The following is a 16,856-nucleotide window of genomic DNA, read 5'->3' on the forward strand; positions in this document are numbered from 1 at the left end:
ATCTAATAAACTGTAGTCTAAATCAAATGTGGAGGGTCCCACCATAATGATAAGTTAAATACAATTCCTCCTACTTTGTCAATCTAATATTTCTTGGTTTGTTCAAATTTAAATTCTAATATGAAGAACCAAATGGATAAAAATGTATCTGCCTAGTTATCTTCCAAGTGAAACAAATGAAATTCAAATAAAATCCTCAAAATAAGAATCAAGATTTGCAAAACCTTGATTTGGCTAAATAGAGAAGTGTAGAAATCTTAATTTCTTCAATTCCACAAACTAAACGGACCCTAAGAAATTTAATGAAATACTAAAGGTACTAGAAGCTGAAAACAAATGCATTATTTTTTTCCTTCTTCCTCTATACACTTTCAAAAATTGAACATTCACACATAAGTTTAATATCTCAACATTGGCTTTCCTTAACTTTGCCATCTATTTTGCTACGAAATTTGCAAGGTAAATCTACTTCATGGAATCCAACATTTTTCTCTGGCTTCCAACGGCTCATTATTAGTATTTTTATTATTGAGGTAAAAGTGATACATCGCATGAAATACCAGAGCATTATGATTAGATGGGAAGAGTTAAGAATGATAAATTACATGAGGATATGTATTAGCTGTATAGACATATTTTTATTGGAGAGAAGACTGAAGACTAAAGAGACACTGCTAGCATTTGTCTTGGGTCATGTGGAGGGGAGCTTTGTTAAAAGGCCTGCCTGAATTCAAGCAAGGCAAAGGGGGCACTGTGGGAGCCTGTGATTGGCCATACGTATTCCAACAAAATGGGCTTTCAACTCTCTCCACACCATCTTCATGCAATTCAATGTCTGATAAATCAATGCCTGTGCAAGGCATGGTGTCACTGCATGCCAGGTGCACTGCTTTGTATGCGTAGGTTCCTCTTATTTCACTGTACGAGATGTCTGATATTGCAACACCTGATGTCTGGTTGTGACATACCCTTTTGTCACAGTAGAACTGATCGATCATTATCGGGATTTTCACATTCCCTACCTCTATGTTGTTGAAAGACACGCCTCGCACAAATCCTGACCCCCCCTGCACAAATAAAAACTCAATAATATTAACAACTGGAGCTAGTTATTATTATTATCTATGTAATCAATCCCCAAAAAATACATTTTACACGTTTCACAAATCTAACATAACTACATACGGATTCAAGTCTTTGACATGTTATAAATAACGTATTTAAAATACTATTAAATTAAAGCATTATAATTCAGTTGATTGAGTAATAATTGATAAGTGATAAGGTATATTATTTTCACTATATTTATCAAGATTCAAAAATCTTCTATGAAATGGGCAAATTCCTTAGTTATTGACCTTTAGTCTATTATCAAAGTTTATAATAGAAGGAAAGAGTCTAAGATTGTGTTCTAGTTGACTTAGGGAGAATGGATATCCTTTTAGGTTTTGATTCTGAATTAATAATTATCCATCATGATTCAACACTCTTTTTATAGAAAATGATATAAACAAAGTCTTAAATGACTTTGGAAGATTGAATACTCCTCAATCTTTACTTCTTAGTAAATGAAATATCAATATATTCATCCATTAAGATTCAAAAAAATTCTTGAAAAAAAAATAATAAATGAAGTTTTAAAAAAATGACAATGATTCACATCTAAAAAAAAGAGTACCCCTTAGTTATTATTTCATCATTTCTTAGACAATGAAAATATCACTATAATCCTCTATCGAAATTCAAAACTCTCTAATGAAAATTAATATAATAGGAAAGGTCAGGATTGAATTTAAATAACTTTGACAAACAGGTACTCTCTCAATCAGCTTATAAAAGATGACCAATATAAATCAATAAATTCTAATTCCATATTGAACAACCAACTAAACTCACAAATAATGTAAAATTTTCCAAAATAATTAGTGCCAGTTGTAACAATACAACTGTACCTGCCATGTTTTAATGCGGACGCCAAATAAAGCATCTTGAATGGAAACATGGTGCACAGTAACGTTGGAAACGCACGCTTTCGATTTGTCCTTCCCCAGACTTCCTATGCTGAAAATAGCAACGGACAAGAAATAAACATTTGCTTGCAAACTCATTATCGCTGTGCTCATCTACTCTTTTCAAGTGTAATAAAAAATCACCTAATGCCATGGCCAGGACCACAGTTGATGTGATGAACCCGGATATCCCTGCATCCCGTTTGGATAGATACACAGTCGTCGCCTGCCAAGCAAAAATATTAAAATATTAAAATACCATCTTCATTTGTTATATCTTAAAAGCAGTAAAAACAGGTATTGTTGCATATGCAAGGAAAAAAATGCTTTTTTAATTCCATAAAAGTAGTAAGGACTAGGTATAGCTATATAGGTCAATTATAAGTCTGTTTGGTTGTGGGTACAGGAATTGAAAATAGAAATGTATATCAGAATTATGAATTGTTATTTTAAGAACAACTATTTTTTAGAATGAATATAAGCTAAATTTAGAAACAAGATAGGAATATTATGTATTCTTATTAAGAAAAAAAATAAGAAAACATATTCCTGATCTTTTATTCCTATTTCAACAACCAAACGAAAGAAGATTAAAATATTTGAAATTATGATTACCACAGCCAATAGTGGAATGATGTATTTCAACGTCCTGAGAATTTTGGAGATGTATACCATCTGTGTTAGGGCTGTTTGCGGGCGAGGAGAGGGTGACATTTGAGACACTCACAGAAGAACAGCTGTCGAACTTAAGGTGGCATTGTGGACTGTTTTGAATCTTTATGTCCCGAACACTCACATTATAACTTCCATAAAATCTCATAGCCTGCATTGTTTTGAAAGGAACAAAAAGTATGAATAAAGAAAGAACGTCCAGATTTATATATAGAAATCATACAAGTTGGTAAACTACTCACAGTGGGTTTAATGGCAGGCACTGGTTTTGGATGTTTTCTTGTTATCTGCAATTGGGTCACTTAGCGTTAGTATAAATTTGCACCACAGAAAGGTTTGCAAAGGAAAGAGATTGCAATGTAATTGACCTAAGCATTACATATTAATGACTTATTTGTAAGCTGAAAATGTTAAATAATTAGAACTGAATAATTTTGTTCCTTAGTATGTGATTTTTAAGAACTATCATATTTCTTCACCTGATAGTCAGACAATCCCCACCAAACACTTCCTCGTCCATCAATAAGACCATTTCCCTGAATGGTGGCGCCTTGGACCCTCTTGAATTGTATCCAATCTAATAAACCAGAGCTCCTCATCCAACGTTTTGTTGGTGCCACAATTGTTCCATCAATCTGAAATGACCAATTAGACGCTTTATGCCTCACATTCACTCATCATATTCAAAAATGCATGACAAGAAAAGATCCACGTACCTGAAAGATGATGCTCTCTTTGCAAGGTCCCATGAATACGATTGGATTCACTAAGAAACGGAACTCCGCTGGCACTTCCACTACTGCTGATTCCACTCTGCAAGCGTCTCGCCATGCTGCTAGAAATGCCTGTAATATGATTCGTGTCATTAATGTCCAATTTTCTATTAGAGTTATTGTTAATTATTCATGTGGTTTGAGGTTCTCTGGTAATTAAAAGCATTAAAGAAAGATAAAAGTGAAATGAAATGAAATTCGATGGTGTTATTCTTACTTTCAAGATTCAAACTTTGTTGGAAATTATTGTGAAATGTTTATATTAGAGATGTACTTTCCATTTGTAATCTCGCCTAATCATAAGTAGTCGAACAAAAACACTAGGAAAGAGAAATGTGAACCTTTGAATCGTCAGTGACTCCGTCAGCTTTGGCTCCATAAGAAAGGACGTCGAAGATATTGGAGTGGCCATAGTCTGGTGCTTTCGCGGGTGACCCAGAATTACAACCATGGCTTTTCTTCTTGTTTTTCCGAGTGCACCCCTCAACATGATGTGATATAAGAGACAATATAATAAAAACAAGCACAACATTCTTGTTAAATCTTGCAGGAGGAAACATTTTCTATGAACCCAAATGCAGGGTGAAACAACAACAACAACAAACAACAAAAGCAGTGTAGTTGAGATAAGGCAGAGGCAATGATGTAGGAGACCAAAGGGGATGCAGAGTTATATAGAAATTGGGAGAAGTGGAGTGGTTTAAGCTAAAAAGTAAGGGAATGATTGTCCTTGTCTTTTACTATTTGGACATGGAGTTTGGGCCCAAAAGCCACGTATGCCTCGAAGCTTTTCCTTTCATAGGTACTCATGAATTTTATACATAACGTAGTCACATTGAAATGGCCTCTGATCTGTTTTAAGCGAGTATGGTGTGATTGTACCGGGCGAAACATCCTATTCTATCCTGGACTACTTGATTCATCGTAATGCATATTTTTTGCTTTTTCTAGTCGGAATGCACGATATTGATGTTAATTGGCGCATTACCTGCTTTTACCAGACCACTCACGCCACCACTTCTCATCCATTACAAACTCTTTCTCGTGCACTCGCATGCTTCACAAAGTGCCTAGTGTTGTGGCTTGTTCCTTTTCATCATCTATGTCCATATCTAATGTTGATAATTGAAAAATCTTAGAGGGAGCTCAAGTGTCGGTGTATTTTGGTCATTTCTGAAAAAATATTTTTGGAAGTTTACAAAGTTCTGGAGTGTTGAGAATTTTCTACTTGTATTTAGTTGTGCCATTCATTCAATCTTATTAATATTGTTGTGAGTAATATTTACTTTTTGTTTTTTATATTTTAATATTTGTTCTAAACATGCATTTTCTTTTCAATTTTTATCATTATCGTTATATCTATTCTTTGTGTTCATTCATTTATTTTTAGTGTTATCTATTTAAGATTTCATCAAGCATTCCGCCAAACCTATAATCTCATACTGCTTCTCCTTGTAGATCATTGAAGTGGATGTAACACTTTCCTTTCCAATTTGTCTATTCTACAACCCTCTTAGTTAGAAGTGTGTAATCTATCACATGCATACTTTATTTGAATAATAACTTAGATGCTTTCGTGTTTCCACATTGTGTTTTCAAATAGCATTACACCCGCCTTTGAACAATCTATCCTTATGCATCATTATAGGTCACTCTGATTGGCTAATTATGTGCATGTATATAACCATAATTAGCGAAACTAATTTATATGTATAAGACAAAAAGCGCTCCAATAGTTGCTTATTAAAAAACTATTGCAGTTCCACTGGTCTCTTTTCCCGGTGTAAATATAGTTGCAAAAGCGATTGTGTAGACTAATATTAAATGGTAATTGAGAACAACGAATAGAGTCAGAAATAGGATACGTTGTATTCCAACTTTGGGCTTAGGTTTGTCATGTGAATGCAGTAAAATAAAGCCCATATTTTACAGTAACTACTCTGAGAGCTCAAACTACACTTTATCAGTGACAATCTGGAGCAACTGCAGGATAGCCAAAATCCGATCCACCACCAAAATTGTCGTTAAAAGCTTGAACAAATTCTATGTTTTCCCTGCAGCTTGCAAAGCAAAGTGTAAGACTGGAGAATAGTGTTCTTAACTGGTTGCAGTGGGAGTGTGTGAGTGATGATTAGTCGCATCAGAAAACCCTTCATCCGAGGATTCTGCAATATATTCTGTAATGTCAGGTAAGTTGAAAAAAAAGAGAATGCTAAGTAATTGGAATATGGTGAGCAATTGACAGAGGCGACGGTAAAGAAGAAAGCAAGAGTCAGCAGTTAAGACTTAGGGTATCGGTGGGTCTCAGTACTTTCTGGCTGTCTCAACAAATTAACCAATCGAATACCATCTCGACGCAATGTTCTCTTTATTTTAAGAATCACATAGATCATCCAAGTGGATTTATTTGATATAATTCGTCATATTTAATATGAGATATCATAAAATATTATGTTAGGTATTTATTTAAAATTGAAAGGGAATAGCTTCTCTTTATATAATTTTTTTAAAGGATGATAAATATTTTAGAACTTAAAGGTTAGGATAATTGAAAAAAAATTTATAGAGAATTATATTGGCTCATTTATGTTGGTGTAAATAAGTATTTACTATTTATGTTTTATTTAAGTTTACTTAAGATAATGCATTTTCATATTAGTTGTCATATAAACATACAAGAGTTTGCACTTTATTTGAGCATATGTTGTCTCACACCTCTCTTTGTGTGATACTCCTAGCCATCTTGATTGCCTTTATATTTAGGCACTTCTCATTGTAAATCAATAGGGCATCAGCATTGTACTCTTGATCATTACCGATTAAATCAATTGATCATCATTTACCTATCTCTCTTGTGCTATCTCTTGAGCTTCTAGATCTTGGCATTTAATTCTTGCCTTAGAAAAATTCTTAAATGATATAAGAGCTTCAGACATATTCTTACATGGTATCAAAGCCATAGGAACATTCATTTGCATAGCCATTGGAGAGCATTTCGCTTCATCTTTTGGAGGGCTACCATTTTGATCTTGGATCATCATTCTTGTGGGGGTGTCTTGAACAAAAAAGGACCTCAACATTGCATTAGAGTGGTCATTTTAGTGAATTTTGACTATACATTTGTCTATGTTAGGAAAAAATCAAATTTGAGGAAAAAACTATTTGCAAATTAGAGTCCAAAGACCTAATTTACACATTAGCGGTGTAGAATCTGGACCTAATCTACAAAGTGGCAGTACAACCCTCTTTACTTTGTTGTTAATCAGAGAGGCTTCTTATTTTAAAGAAGAATATTATCATTGTGTGGTGGACAATGATATTGCAAGATGACTTCTTGACTTACATTGTAGGTTTGTTCATGGAGTCCTATATTGAGGATTTGGGAGACATTCTTGATGATATACATCTTTTCTTTATTGAGGATGATCCTTCTTCAGTTATTGTGAGGGACCACTTTAACCCTCATGATTGTTCACTTGATCACTCGTTAGAGTTTGACATGATTGTGGATACTTTCTTACAGTATTTGGAGGACTCTTTTATTTGAAACAAGATAGTTGATTCTTTGGAGATTGAACTTCATGAGTCTCACACTTCACTTGAGATGTCATATTGCATGGTTGATCAACTCATGTGTTGGAGATCTCTATTTAGTTTCTAGAGACATCCTATATTTTGAAGGTTCTTCCTACTAATTGGAGAGGATTCTGTAATACATCTATGGCATCATTTCTTCCTAAAGGGAGAAACAACATCCAATTTTCTTGGTGCAACTTTTACATTGATCCTAGAGCAACTTTCATGGATGTAGTGCATTCTACATTGAAGGGGTGCTTTGTTGCTTCTCTTCCTTCTTGTTTTGAGGAGATATAATTTTCTTTTGATTTTGATCTACATTCCTACATGAAGCAGTTACCATTGGTTCCCCATTTTTCACCTTCTTCTTTTGGGTTTGATCATGATTGGTTCATGACATTTTCAACATTCAAGGACATGGCAACACATTAGCAGACTTCAGAGACTTTATACTTCATATGGATTTCCCTTCCTGCTTGCTATTGACAATTGAAAGCCTTCTTGCACTTGTACTTGGTGTATCCTATTCCTATCGAGAGAAATGTTGTTTGTAGACATTGGATCACCAGTTCTCTTCAATCACTCACCATAAGTGTGGGACATTCCACTATGGGGAGGGGGGATTGGATTTCATTTATCCTTGTTTCCTTCCTTGGGAGGGATTGTATATTGTATATGCATGATATATGTCATAATATGGAGGTCTTTATTACTCCATACATGCATGCATCTTGCTTTATTTTTCAACTATATTTTTGGGGGAGGGTTTTCTCATGTGGCTTTCCCTCTTTCTCCAATTTATGAGATAGTGCATTGCATATCTCTAGCACTTGTAGTTTGTACACGGGCACCTAACATGGCCTAGTAGTTAGGACCCATCTTGAATTGTCACCTAGCTTTTGTGAGCTTAAGTGCATTCCCCTAAGTTGCACTTAATGGAGGGTGCTAGTATAAATAAGTATTTAGTATTTGTAATTTACATAGGTTTGTAATGTATTTTCATATTAGTTTTCATCTAGACACATAGGAGTTTGCACTTTATTTGAACACATGTTGTCTCACACCTCTCTTTGTGTGATACACCTTTGTATTCCGATGGGGAGCTTCTTCAATTAAGAGGTTTTTAACTCTTCTTAGGCTACTCTTAGCTGACTCTAGGGTCTTCTCTCTAAACCTAACTCAGAGGATCCCTCTACAATCCCCTTTACTCATGAAACTCTCCACCAACTCAAAGCTCCAATTTCATTCTCCCAATTCTCCCAAAATACTTTCTTTGGCTTAAAAGTACCAAACCTTCCCAAGAACACCAAGACCCTAAAAAATAAGGTGGAACACTATTAATGAGGTTTTCAAGGAATTCCTCATCATTTTGCACCATTCTTTTAATATTGTTGCACCCAAATCACAAATTTTCCTGGTTAGGCCTTGTAGCCCTAAGAACCCCTTTTAGCCCTCCTAGAAACAAGAAAAGTGTTATAACTCACAAAATCCCTTAACAAGACACCTAGTAGTGTTTCTTCCTCCTTGGGTGTCAAACTCATTCTCCAACCTCCTCCTTTGAGTTCTACCACCTTCATACAATACTCCTACATTGACAAGTCAAGATTGATCTATATCAATCTATTGTTTCTCACAAATTGTTTTACAAGACTCTCCTTTGCACCTTGCCAAGCTTGTATGCTTGCCTAGGGCTTGCTTGTAAAAATAGAAAAAGGCCTTCCACAAACTCCACCAGCCATATTTTAAATATGTACAGAGGCTATTGATTTTTCTCTAAGAGCCATGGTGATTAGACCAAGGACACTCAAGCCATAGCCCATTTCATGGTCATTACTCAAAACTGGACAATAGGATCAACAAAAACAAATAATTTTGTAAACCTTATCAGAACCTTACTTGAAAGAAAAACATGGAAACAAGAACCTAATTCATTAGTAACGGTTATATATTCAATCAAAAAAATCAGCCAACACTCCAAATTACACTCAGATTGCTGAAAATTGTCTTATTTACTAGTATTGTTCTTACAACCAATTTTTCCAACCCCTAAAATAGAGTTGTAAAAGTCTTAAATAGACATACTCTATGCTCCTTGCCCACTTTTCTAACATTTCACTTCATTTTTCCCTCTAGAGCAACTTTTGTAGTTTTCAACTATCAAGACCTAATTGACCAAAATAGACTCCTAGCCAAAATCTACTAACTCAAAACCTCCAAAGCACACCTTGGGACTTTATTTGAAGCCCTCATTAATTCCATGGTTGGTTAGCCCATCCAAAAACCAAAAATTAAACTTAAGGTTTGACTTTACCCTAGGTGCTCCTTTACCATTCTCCCCTACATGAAGAGGTTAAGGTACTAATGGAAATAAGAACTCAATGCTAATATTGAGCTTCTTGAAATAACCATTAACAATCCAAGTTGCCTCAGCCTCTGGAAAATCTATCCATTTTACCAAATGCTTCTTGTAGACCTTATTTCTCGTGCTCTTCTTCACTCTAGAATCCAATATCTTCTCAACTTATGGTTGCTTCTTTTTTAGATATCTTCATATCTATTGCATCATTGTTCAACTCTTCCTGATACTCTATATCATCCATCTTAGGACCTTTGTAGGGTATTAGGTCTTTCACATTAAAGATTGGAGAAAGAGACATATCCTTGGGTAGATCTATCTTGTAGGTATTGGGTCCATACTTCTCAAGGATCTTGCATGGCCCAATCCTTCTCATCCACAATTTGCTAGGGATTCCCTTTTGTAATATGGCCTTGTTGAGATACACCATCACCAATTCTCCCACTTGAAACTGAAACTCTCTCCTCCCTTCATCCTTTTTCTCCTTCAACTTTTGATTGGCCTTCATCAAGGTTTGTTTTACCTGGTCATGTACCTTCATCATTGATTGCACAAAGTCATCAGCAATCCCACTGATCTTTTCATGTGAAGGTTGGTCTCTCAACTCCATTATACCTCTTAGGTGAGTACCATATACCACTTGAAAAGGACTTAACCTTGTTGTTTGATTCTTGCTATCATTGTATGCAAAATCATCTTGGAGAATAACTTGCTCCCAAATTTGTCCATACTCATTGGTAAGACACTTTAGTAGGTTGCGCAATATCCTATTTGTTACCTCTATCCAACCATTAGTTTGAGGATTGTAGGTAGAGCTATGTGCTAAATTTGTTCCAAATCTTTTCCATCGAGTCTTCGATAAGTACCCCATGTGCTGACATTAAGTCAAGTTTGTTATTAGTGACAACACTTATTAAGATTTTGTATGGCTATTGAGCTCATTGAACAATCTACAGTGTTTTCCATGTAATTCAATGTTAAACAAGCTTTACAGTTCCTACCAAGCATCCTAGTGGTTACCAAGTGAAATCAGGTCGTATGAAGTCTAGTAGTTCAATGGTTACCAAGCTTTGCAGTTCAAATCGAGCTAGTAGTTCATGTGAACTAAAGATAGTGTTAACCGAGCTATGTAATGATTAGTGTTTATCGAGTGTAGACATGGTAAATGTGTAATTCAGTTTCTACCAAGTTACATAGTATCTACCAAGTCACCAGTGTAGACCAAGTTCGAGACTACTCTGAGATGATTAGTATGGACCAAGCTTCTACTTCTACTGAATGCATGACGATGTCAAGTAATGATAGTGGATATCATGTATCAGAACTTCACCAAGTCAGTCTTCAGAACTCGTGTGTCTTCACTTGAGTCAACTTTGTAATATTGGTGTTAACTTGTATATTGGTCGACTTTGTAGTTTTGTAAAATGGATTGATATATATATGTGTGTGTGTGTGTGTGTGTGTGTGTCTATATATATATATATATATATATATATATATATATATATATATATATATATATATATATATATATATATATATATATATATATATATATATATATATATATATATATATATATATATATATATATATATATATATATGTAATGTATTGCATCATATCCATATAGTCATATAGATGAATGCATGTATGAAAATAAGTGAGAAGAATATGAGAATGTGAATCAGAAGCAAAGTATATTGTAAGGCCATATCAAAAAAGGAGCAATAAAGTCAAATCTATCACATAAAGGTGATCAGTACCTCAAAGAATCTCTTTCAGCAAATTAGTTTTAAGTCAGAGATCTACTGTTTCATTCGAACAGGTGAACAAGTTCAAATCCTCTAACAAGGTAGACTTAACAGTCTTTTATTAAATCTCTTTACCGAGTGCATACTTCATTGTATGTTTGTAAAACCTCTAACAAGGTGAGCCTAACAATTCTGATTGCTCCTAACAAGGTAGATCATCAGAAGTGATCATTGTAAGCCTTAACAGGACAACTTTATGCTGCAATATTGAAGTTTTGCGGGTATCATCCCCACCCCAGTTTTACTTTCTATTTGGAAGGTTTATGGGTCGCCAAATTATTGTGTTCATGTGCCATGAATGTTTATGTTTTCAATTTTTCATGCATACAATTAGATCTGATTTAATGAATTAAATGATTATTGGATTATTGCATTTAAGATTAGAATTTGATAAAAAAATTAAGGTTACTGATTCACCCCTCCCCTCTCAGTAACCTAGCATAGTCTTGAATTTTTCTAACACCATGAACTTAACATCCCTATCAACCACTATGCTTCTTGGAAGGCCATGTATCCTAACCACCTCCCTAAAGAATATGTTGGAAACATTACTTGCATCATGTGTTTTCTTGCATGGCATGAAGTGGCTCATCTTGTTGAACCTTTCTACAACCACAAAGACACTATCCATCCATGTCCTAGTCCTTGGTAACCCTACTATAAAGTCCATTTTAATGCACTCCCAAGGTCTATTAGGAATAGGGAGAGGTTGGTAGATCCCTGCATTAGATGAAGTCCCCTTTACCTTCAGACATGTATTGCATTGCTCCATATACCTCCTAACATCTCTTTGTATTTTAGGCCAATAGTAGAACCTTCCACAAGGTCCAAGGTCTTGTTTAGACCAAAGTGACCACTCATGCTCCCATTTTATTTTTCTTGTATAAGATTCTCCCTCACAGACCCCCTTGGAAAGCATAACTGTTGTCCTTTGAACAATAGTCCATTTTGTAATCTATATTCAATAATATCACTATGGAAATGGTTAGCAAAATTAGTGCATACCTTATTAGCCTCTAAGAAGTCAAGATCCTCCTCATATAGATCTTTGAAACCATCCAATCCAATTCTTCACAACTTGACCTCTTGGACTGTCAGCAACTTTCTGCTCAAAGCATCTGCCACCTTATTGTTTGTCCCCTTCTTATGCTTGATATTGAAGGCATAGGACTGTAACCGCTCCATCCATTTGATGTGTCTCAGACTTAGTTTCTCCTATGAGTTAATAAAACTCAAGGCCTAGTTATTGGTGAAGACAACAATCTCCTTAGGAAAAAGTAGTGCCTCCACTTCTTGAGGGCTTGGAAAAGTGCATAAAGCTCTAGGTCATATGTTGAATATCTTGTCTTGGCTTCATTAAGAATCTCACTAAAAAATGCCACTAGTCTACCATCCTAACTCCATATTGCCCCAACTACTATGTTACTAGCATCACATTCCACCACAAATGGCTTCTCGAAATTAGGTAGAACCAAGATAGGTTGGGTTGCTACCTCCTTCTTCAATCTATCAAAACTCTAATCTGAAAGTTTGGTCCACACAAACTTAGTCTTCATGCCCCCTTTGATTTTATCCATCATAGGTGCACATATTTCACTAAACCTTCTTACAAACTTCCTATAGAACTATGCTAAACCATGAAAAATCTTGACCTTAGCAGTAGATCTAGGTGTAGGAAAACTCAAAATAGCCTCTACCTTATCTTTTTCCATCTTAAGTCATCCTTAGGACACTACAATCCCTAAACACACCAATTCCTCCTTCATGAACTCACTTTTCTCCAAGTTTACTGTAAACTTTTCCTCTTGGAGCTTCCTCAATACCAATTCTAGGTGTTTCATTTGTTCCTCCTTAGTCTTACTAAAGATGAGAATGTCATTTAGGTATACCGCAACAAATGCCCCAATGTAATCCTTCAAAACCTCATTCATGACTCTCATGAGGGTGCTTGGTGCATTGGTAAGGCCAAATAGAATTACCAACCACTCACAGAGACCCTCATTAGTCTTAAATGAAGATTTCCATTCATCCCCCTCTTTCATCCTAATATGATATTATCCACTTTTAATATCTATTTTTGGAAAAATACCTAGCTCCACCTAGTCAATCCATCAAGTCTTCTATTCTAGGAATGGGAAATCTATACCTAACTGTGATTCTATTAATTTCCCTAGAATCTAGTACACATTCTCCACTTACAGGTCCCTTTTTAGGTGCTAAGACCATTAGTATGACACATGGACCTATGCTCTTCCTAATCAACACTTGATCAAGTAGCTATTGAACTTGCCTTGCAATATTCTTGTTCTTCTCTGGAGTCATCTTGTATGCAGCCTTATTAGGAAGTGATGCCCCTGGTAAGTCAATCTGACGACTTATGGCCATCTTAGGTAGTAGGGTAGGTGGTGCTCCATCACAAATGATGTCTTTAACTAGTCCAATAGCCCTTTGCACTTTTACAGGTATAGGTGTCAATGTTTTTGTCTCCTCCTCCTTAGGCTTTAGCATAATAGCATAGCCTACTCCCTCACTCTCCTTCAAGTCCTTGAGAAATTATTGTCCTCCTTATCTTCTTCCACTATTGACTGGATTCTATAAGTGACACCATCTTTCTTAAAGGAATACTTGTTCTCCTTCCCATGATGCACTACCTCACTATCATACTACCAAGTTCTTTTGAATAGTAGGTGACAAGAATCCACGAGAAGTACATCACACAAGATCTTATCCTACTACTTTCCAATGGTGATGCCTGCCCACACTTGTTCATTCACTAGTACATTTTGTCCCTTATTTAACCATGTCACATTGTAAGGGCAAACATGTGGGATTTGGGTCAAACCAAGATTTTGTACTGCCTCGTCTAACAAGACATTGTCATGAGACCGTAAATCTATGATCACCTTGCATAATTTGCCCAATATTTTGCAGGTTCTCCTAAAAAATGCTCACCTTTTCTTAGGCTCATCTTTGATTGGCTCTTTAACCAACACCCTCCTCAACATGAGGTTCTCACCTTTCTCCACATCAAGGTCCACTTCTCCTGCCTTCTAATTGTCCTATTCTTGGACATAGTTAATCTTATTTTCCCCATAAGAAGATGATGCTTTCTCGGGACATCTGTAAGCAAGGTTTCCCAACTTACCATAGTTATAGCACTTCATGTTGCTAAAGTGTGACCCTTTGCTAATGTTACCATATCTACCTTTGCCACCATTATTAGATCATCTACCCCTACTAAAGCCTCCTTTCCAACTGGTCTCACTAGATTTCTCACTCCACTTAGAGTCTCCATACCTTCTTTTCTTAGTATTTTTGCCACTAGAGCCTCCCCTTGAACCACCTTGGAAATCCTTTCCTTTGCCTCTATTCTTTGAATTGGTTCCCCTTTCTTCCTTAGCCTTTCCTCCACCTTCCTATCCATTTGAAAATAACTCTAAATTGTGGTGAGTCTAAACAAACTCAGCTCATTCTGTATGGACCATTTAAGGCCATTCAAGTACCTTGCAACCTTGATCCTCTCTACTTCTTACACTCTTAATCTTAGTGCCAACTTCTGAGACTCCTTAGTGTAGGTAGCCATATCAAGTTCTTTCTACTTGAGATTTTACCTCTACTTATAGATCTAAATCTCATAATCATCTATTAGGTATGTTTCTTTGATCTTTGTCACCATTTCCTTCTAATTAGCTATAGGCTTCTACCCCTCACTTTCTCTTTCTTCTTGCACCAACTTCCACTATGTCAATGCTTAGCCTTTCAACCTAGACTTTGCAAACCTCAACCTTTGGGCCTCTACTGTCCCTTCACACTCAAAGTAGTTCTCAATGTTTTCAAGCCATTCTAAGACTACCTCTACATCCATCTTTCCATGAAATAAGGACATATTCTCTAGACTCTTCCCTCCAAATGCTTTGAGGGTTCTTAGGAATGGTTCCTACTCACCAAGTGGAGGATTGGGTTCAGGGATTTCATCTTCCGAATTCACCTTCTCTTTACCCTTGTCAAAGTCTTCATCTTCCTTATCTTGGGTTGCATCCTCTATCTCTTTCCACATGTCTTTTACCTCCTCTAGGGCCTCATCTAGAACCCTGGTCTTCTCTTCTAAGACTTCAAATTTAATTCCTAATATTCCCACTCTTATGATGAATTCTACACAAGTCTCTAATACTCTAAGTGTTGTTCATCCTAACCCCACACTTTCCATGAGTATTCCTCTTACTTTGATACCTTTTTTATTGCCTTCATACAATGTTGTTTCTATCACATATCTTACTCCTCTTTTGCCTCTTCCAATATTCCACCTACATTTTTTAATGTCTTTTGTTTCCTAGAACAACCTTACTAGCACATCTAAAGTTTATGTGCTTGCTATTACATCTTAAAATCCCACCATTAGTAGCTTACTTTAAACTCTCTTGGATTTGAAACAAAAAGTGGCTTAATTCACTTAATCTAAGAACAACATTCCTACATGTGACATTTTTAATCCTCTCTCTCTGGACATCCTTTGTGTTGTTATCTTGTGACATATTGAGATACCTCATCTTGAGACAAATCATGGTAAGGGTGATCTTGTGATTCATGTTATAAATCTCCAAACTATATATAGTGATTTTTCTCACAACTATATAGGCTTGTGGATAAGTGTTAGAGTGGAGTTTTTGTTGCACCAAAATATTGATCTATCAATGTTTGATACAACCACTCAACTTATAGTACACATGAGGTAGTTAAGCCCTTGTCACAAACCCTGAGGGGAGCACTAAACAAATTTCCAACAATCTCCCCCTCGACGTTACTCGAGGGTCTGAGGATTCAAACCTGTGACCAAGCTCTGATACCACTTGTTAGAGTGGGGTTTCTATTACACCAAAAGACTGATATATCAATGCTTAATACAACCACTCAACTTATAGTACACAAGAGGTAGTTAGGCCCTTGTCATGAATCCTGAGGGGAGCACTGAAAAAATTTCCAACAATAAGTTATTCACATAAACATGTAGGGATTTTTATTTTGTAATAGTATTTTCATTTCTACCCTATTCAATTGATTCATTTCAAAATATTTCCAACACTTTTATTAAACAATTTCAAAACAACATCGGTCCTCAAATTACTTTAACTGATTTCATGCAAAGTAAACAAAATTTTAAAGAAAATGTTGTGACTTTATTGTTAGTCCTAAATACTTTACGCTCAAATACCTTATCATGTGCCTAATAATGAAATTAAATGTATCTTTATTTCTAATTCACAATAAGACATTAGAGATTTGATTCTCCTTGTTGAGTGTACTTCTTTTTCAAATGTTTGCACAATACTTTGCCATTATGAATTATAAGTGAGCTAGCTTGAGAGTTTAAAATGGATGCACTTACATTTTAAGACCTTTAAGCACCCTTTTCCATAATTCCTCTCTTGGACCATTGATGGACATGTGCTCAATGTCTCTTTTTCTTTTCTCATCTTTCATTTCACTCTTACTTTTCATCTCTCTCTTTTAAACATAGTCTTCTAGGTATTATCTCACTACCCTTTTGACCATATTAGTTTGTTACCTATTACCCTCTCTTGGAACTTTCTATGACATGTATAACCTATCCTCTAGGACTAGATCAACCTAGATCAACCTGATATGGACTAGGTTGACC

General features: G+C 35.6%; 1 protein-coding gene across 1 annotated transcript; it reads right to left on the reverse strand.

Moving 5' to 3' along the window:
• Positions 1-420: 420 nt before the first annotated feature.
• Positions 421-4,246, reverse strand: LOC149567757 (polygalacturonase At1g48100-like). Its single transcript, XM_089817508.1, has 8 exons — positions 3,796-4,246; positions 3,398-3,526; positions 3,161-3,316; positions 2,924-2,968; positions 2,625-2,832; positions 2,154-2,235; positions 1,953-2,061; positions 421-1,067 (listed from the first exon to the last, which is right to left on the reverse strand). Exons 1-8 carry the CDS (start codon positions 4,012-4,014, stop codon positions 675-677), a joined length of 1,341 nt encoding a protein of 446 aa, XP_089673634.1. The 5' UTR covers positions 4,015-4,246; the 3' UTR covers positions 421-674.
• Between the last annotated feature and the right edge of the window lie 12,610 nt (positions 4,247-16,856).

Source organism: Cupressus sempervirens, chromosome 3, assembly GCF_028749045.1.
Source record: "Cupressus sempervirens isolate cs-2001-9-10 chromosome 3, ASM2874904v1, whole genome shotgun sequence".
Lineage (NCBI taxonomy): Eukaryota > Viridiplantae > Streptophyta > Pinopsida > Cupressales > Cupressaceae > Cupressus > Cupressus sempervirens.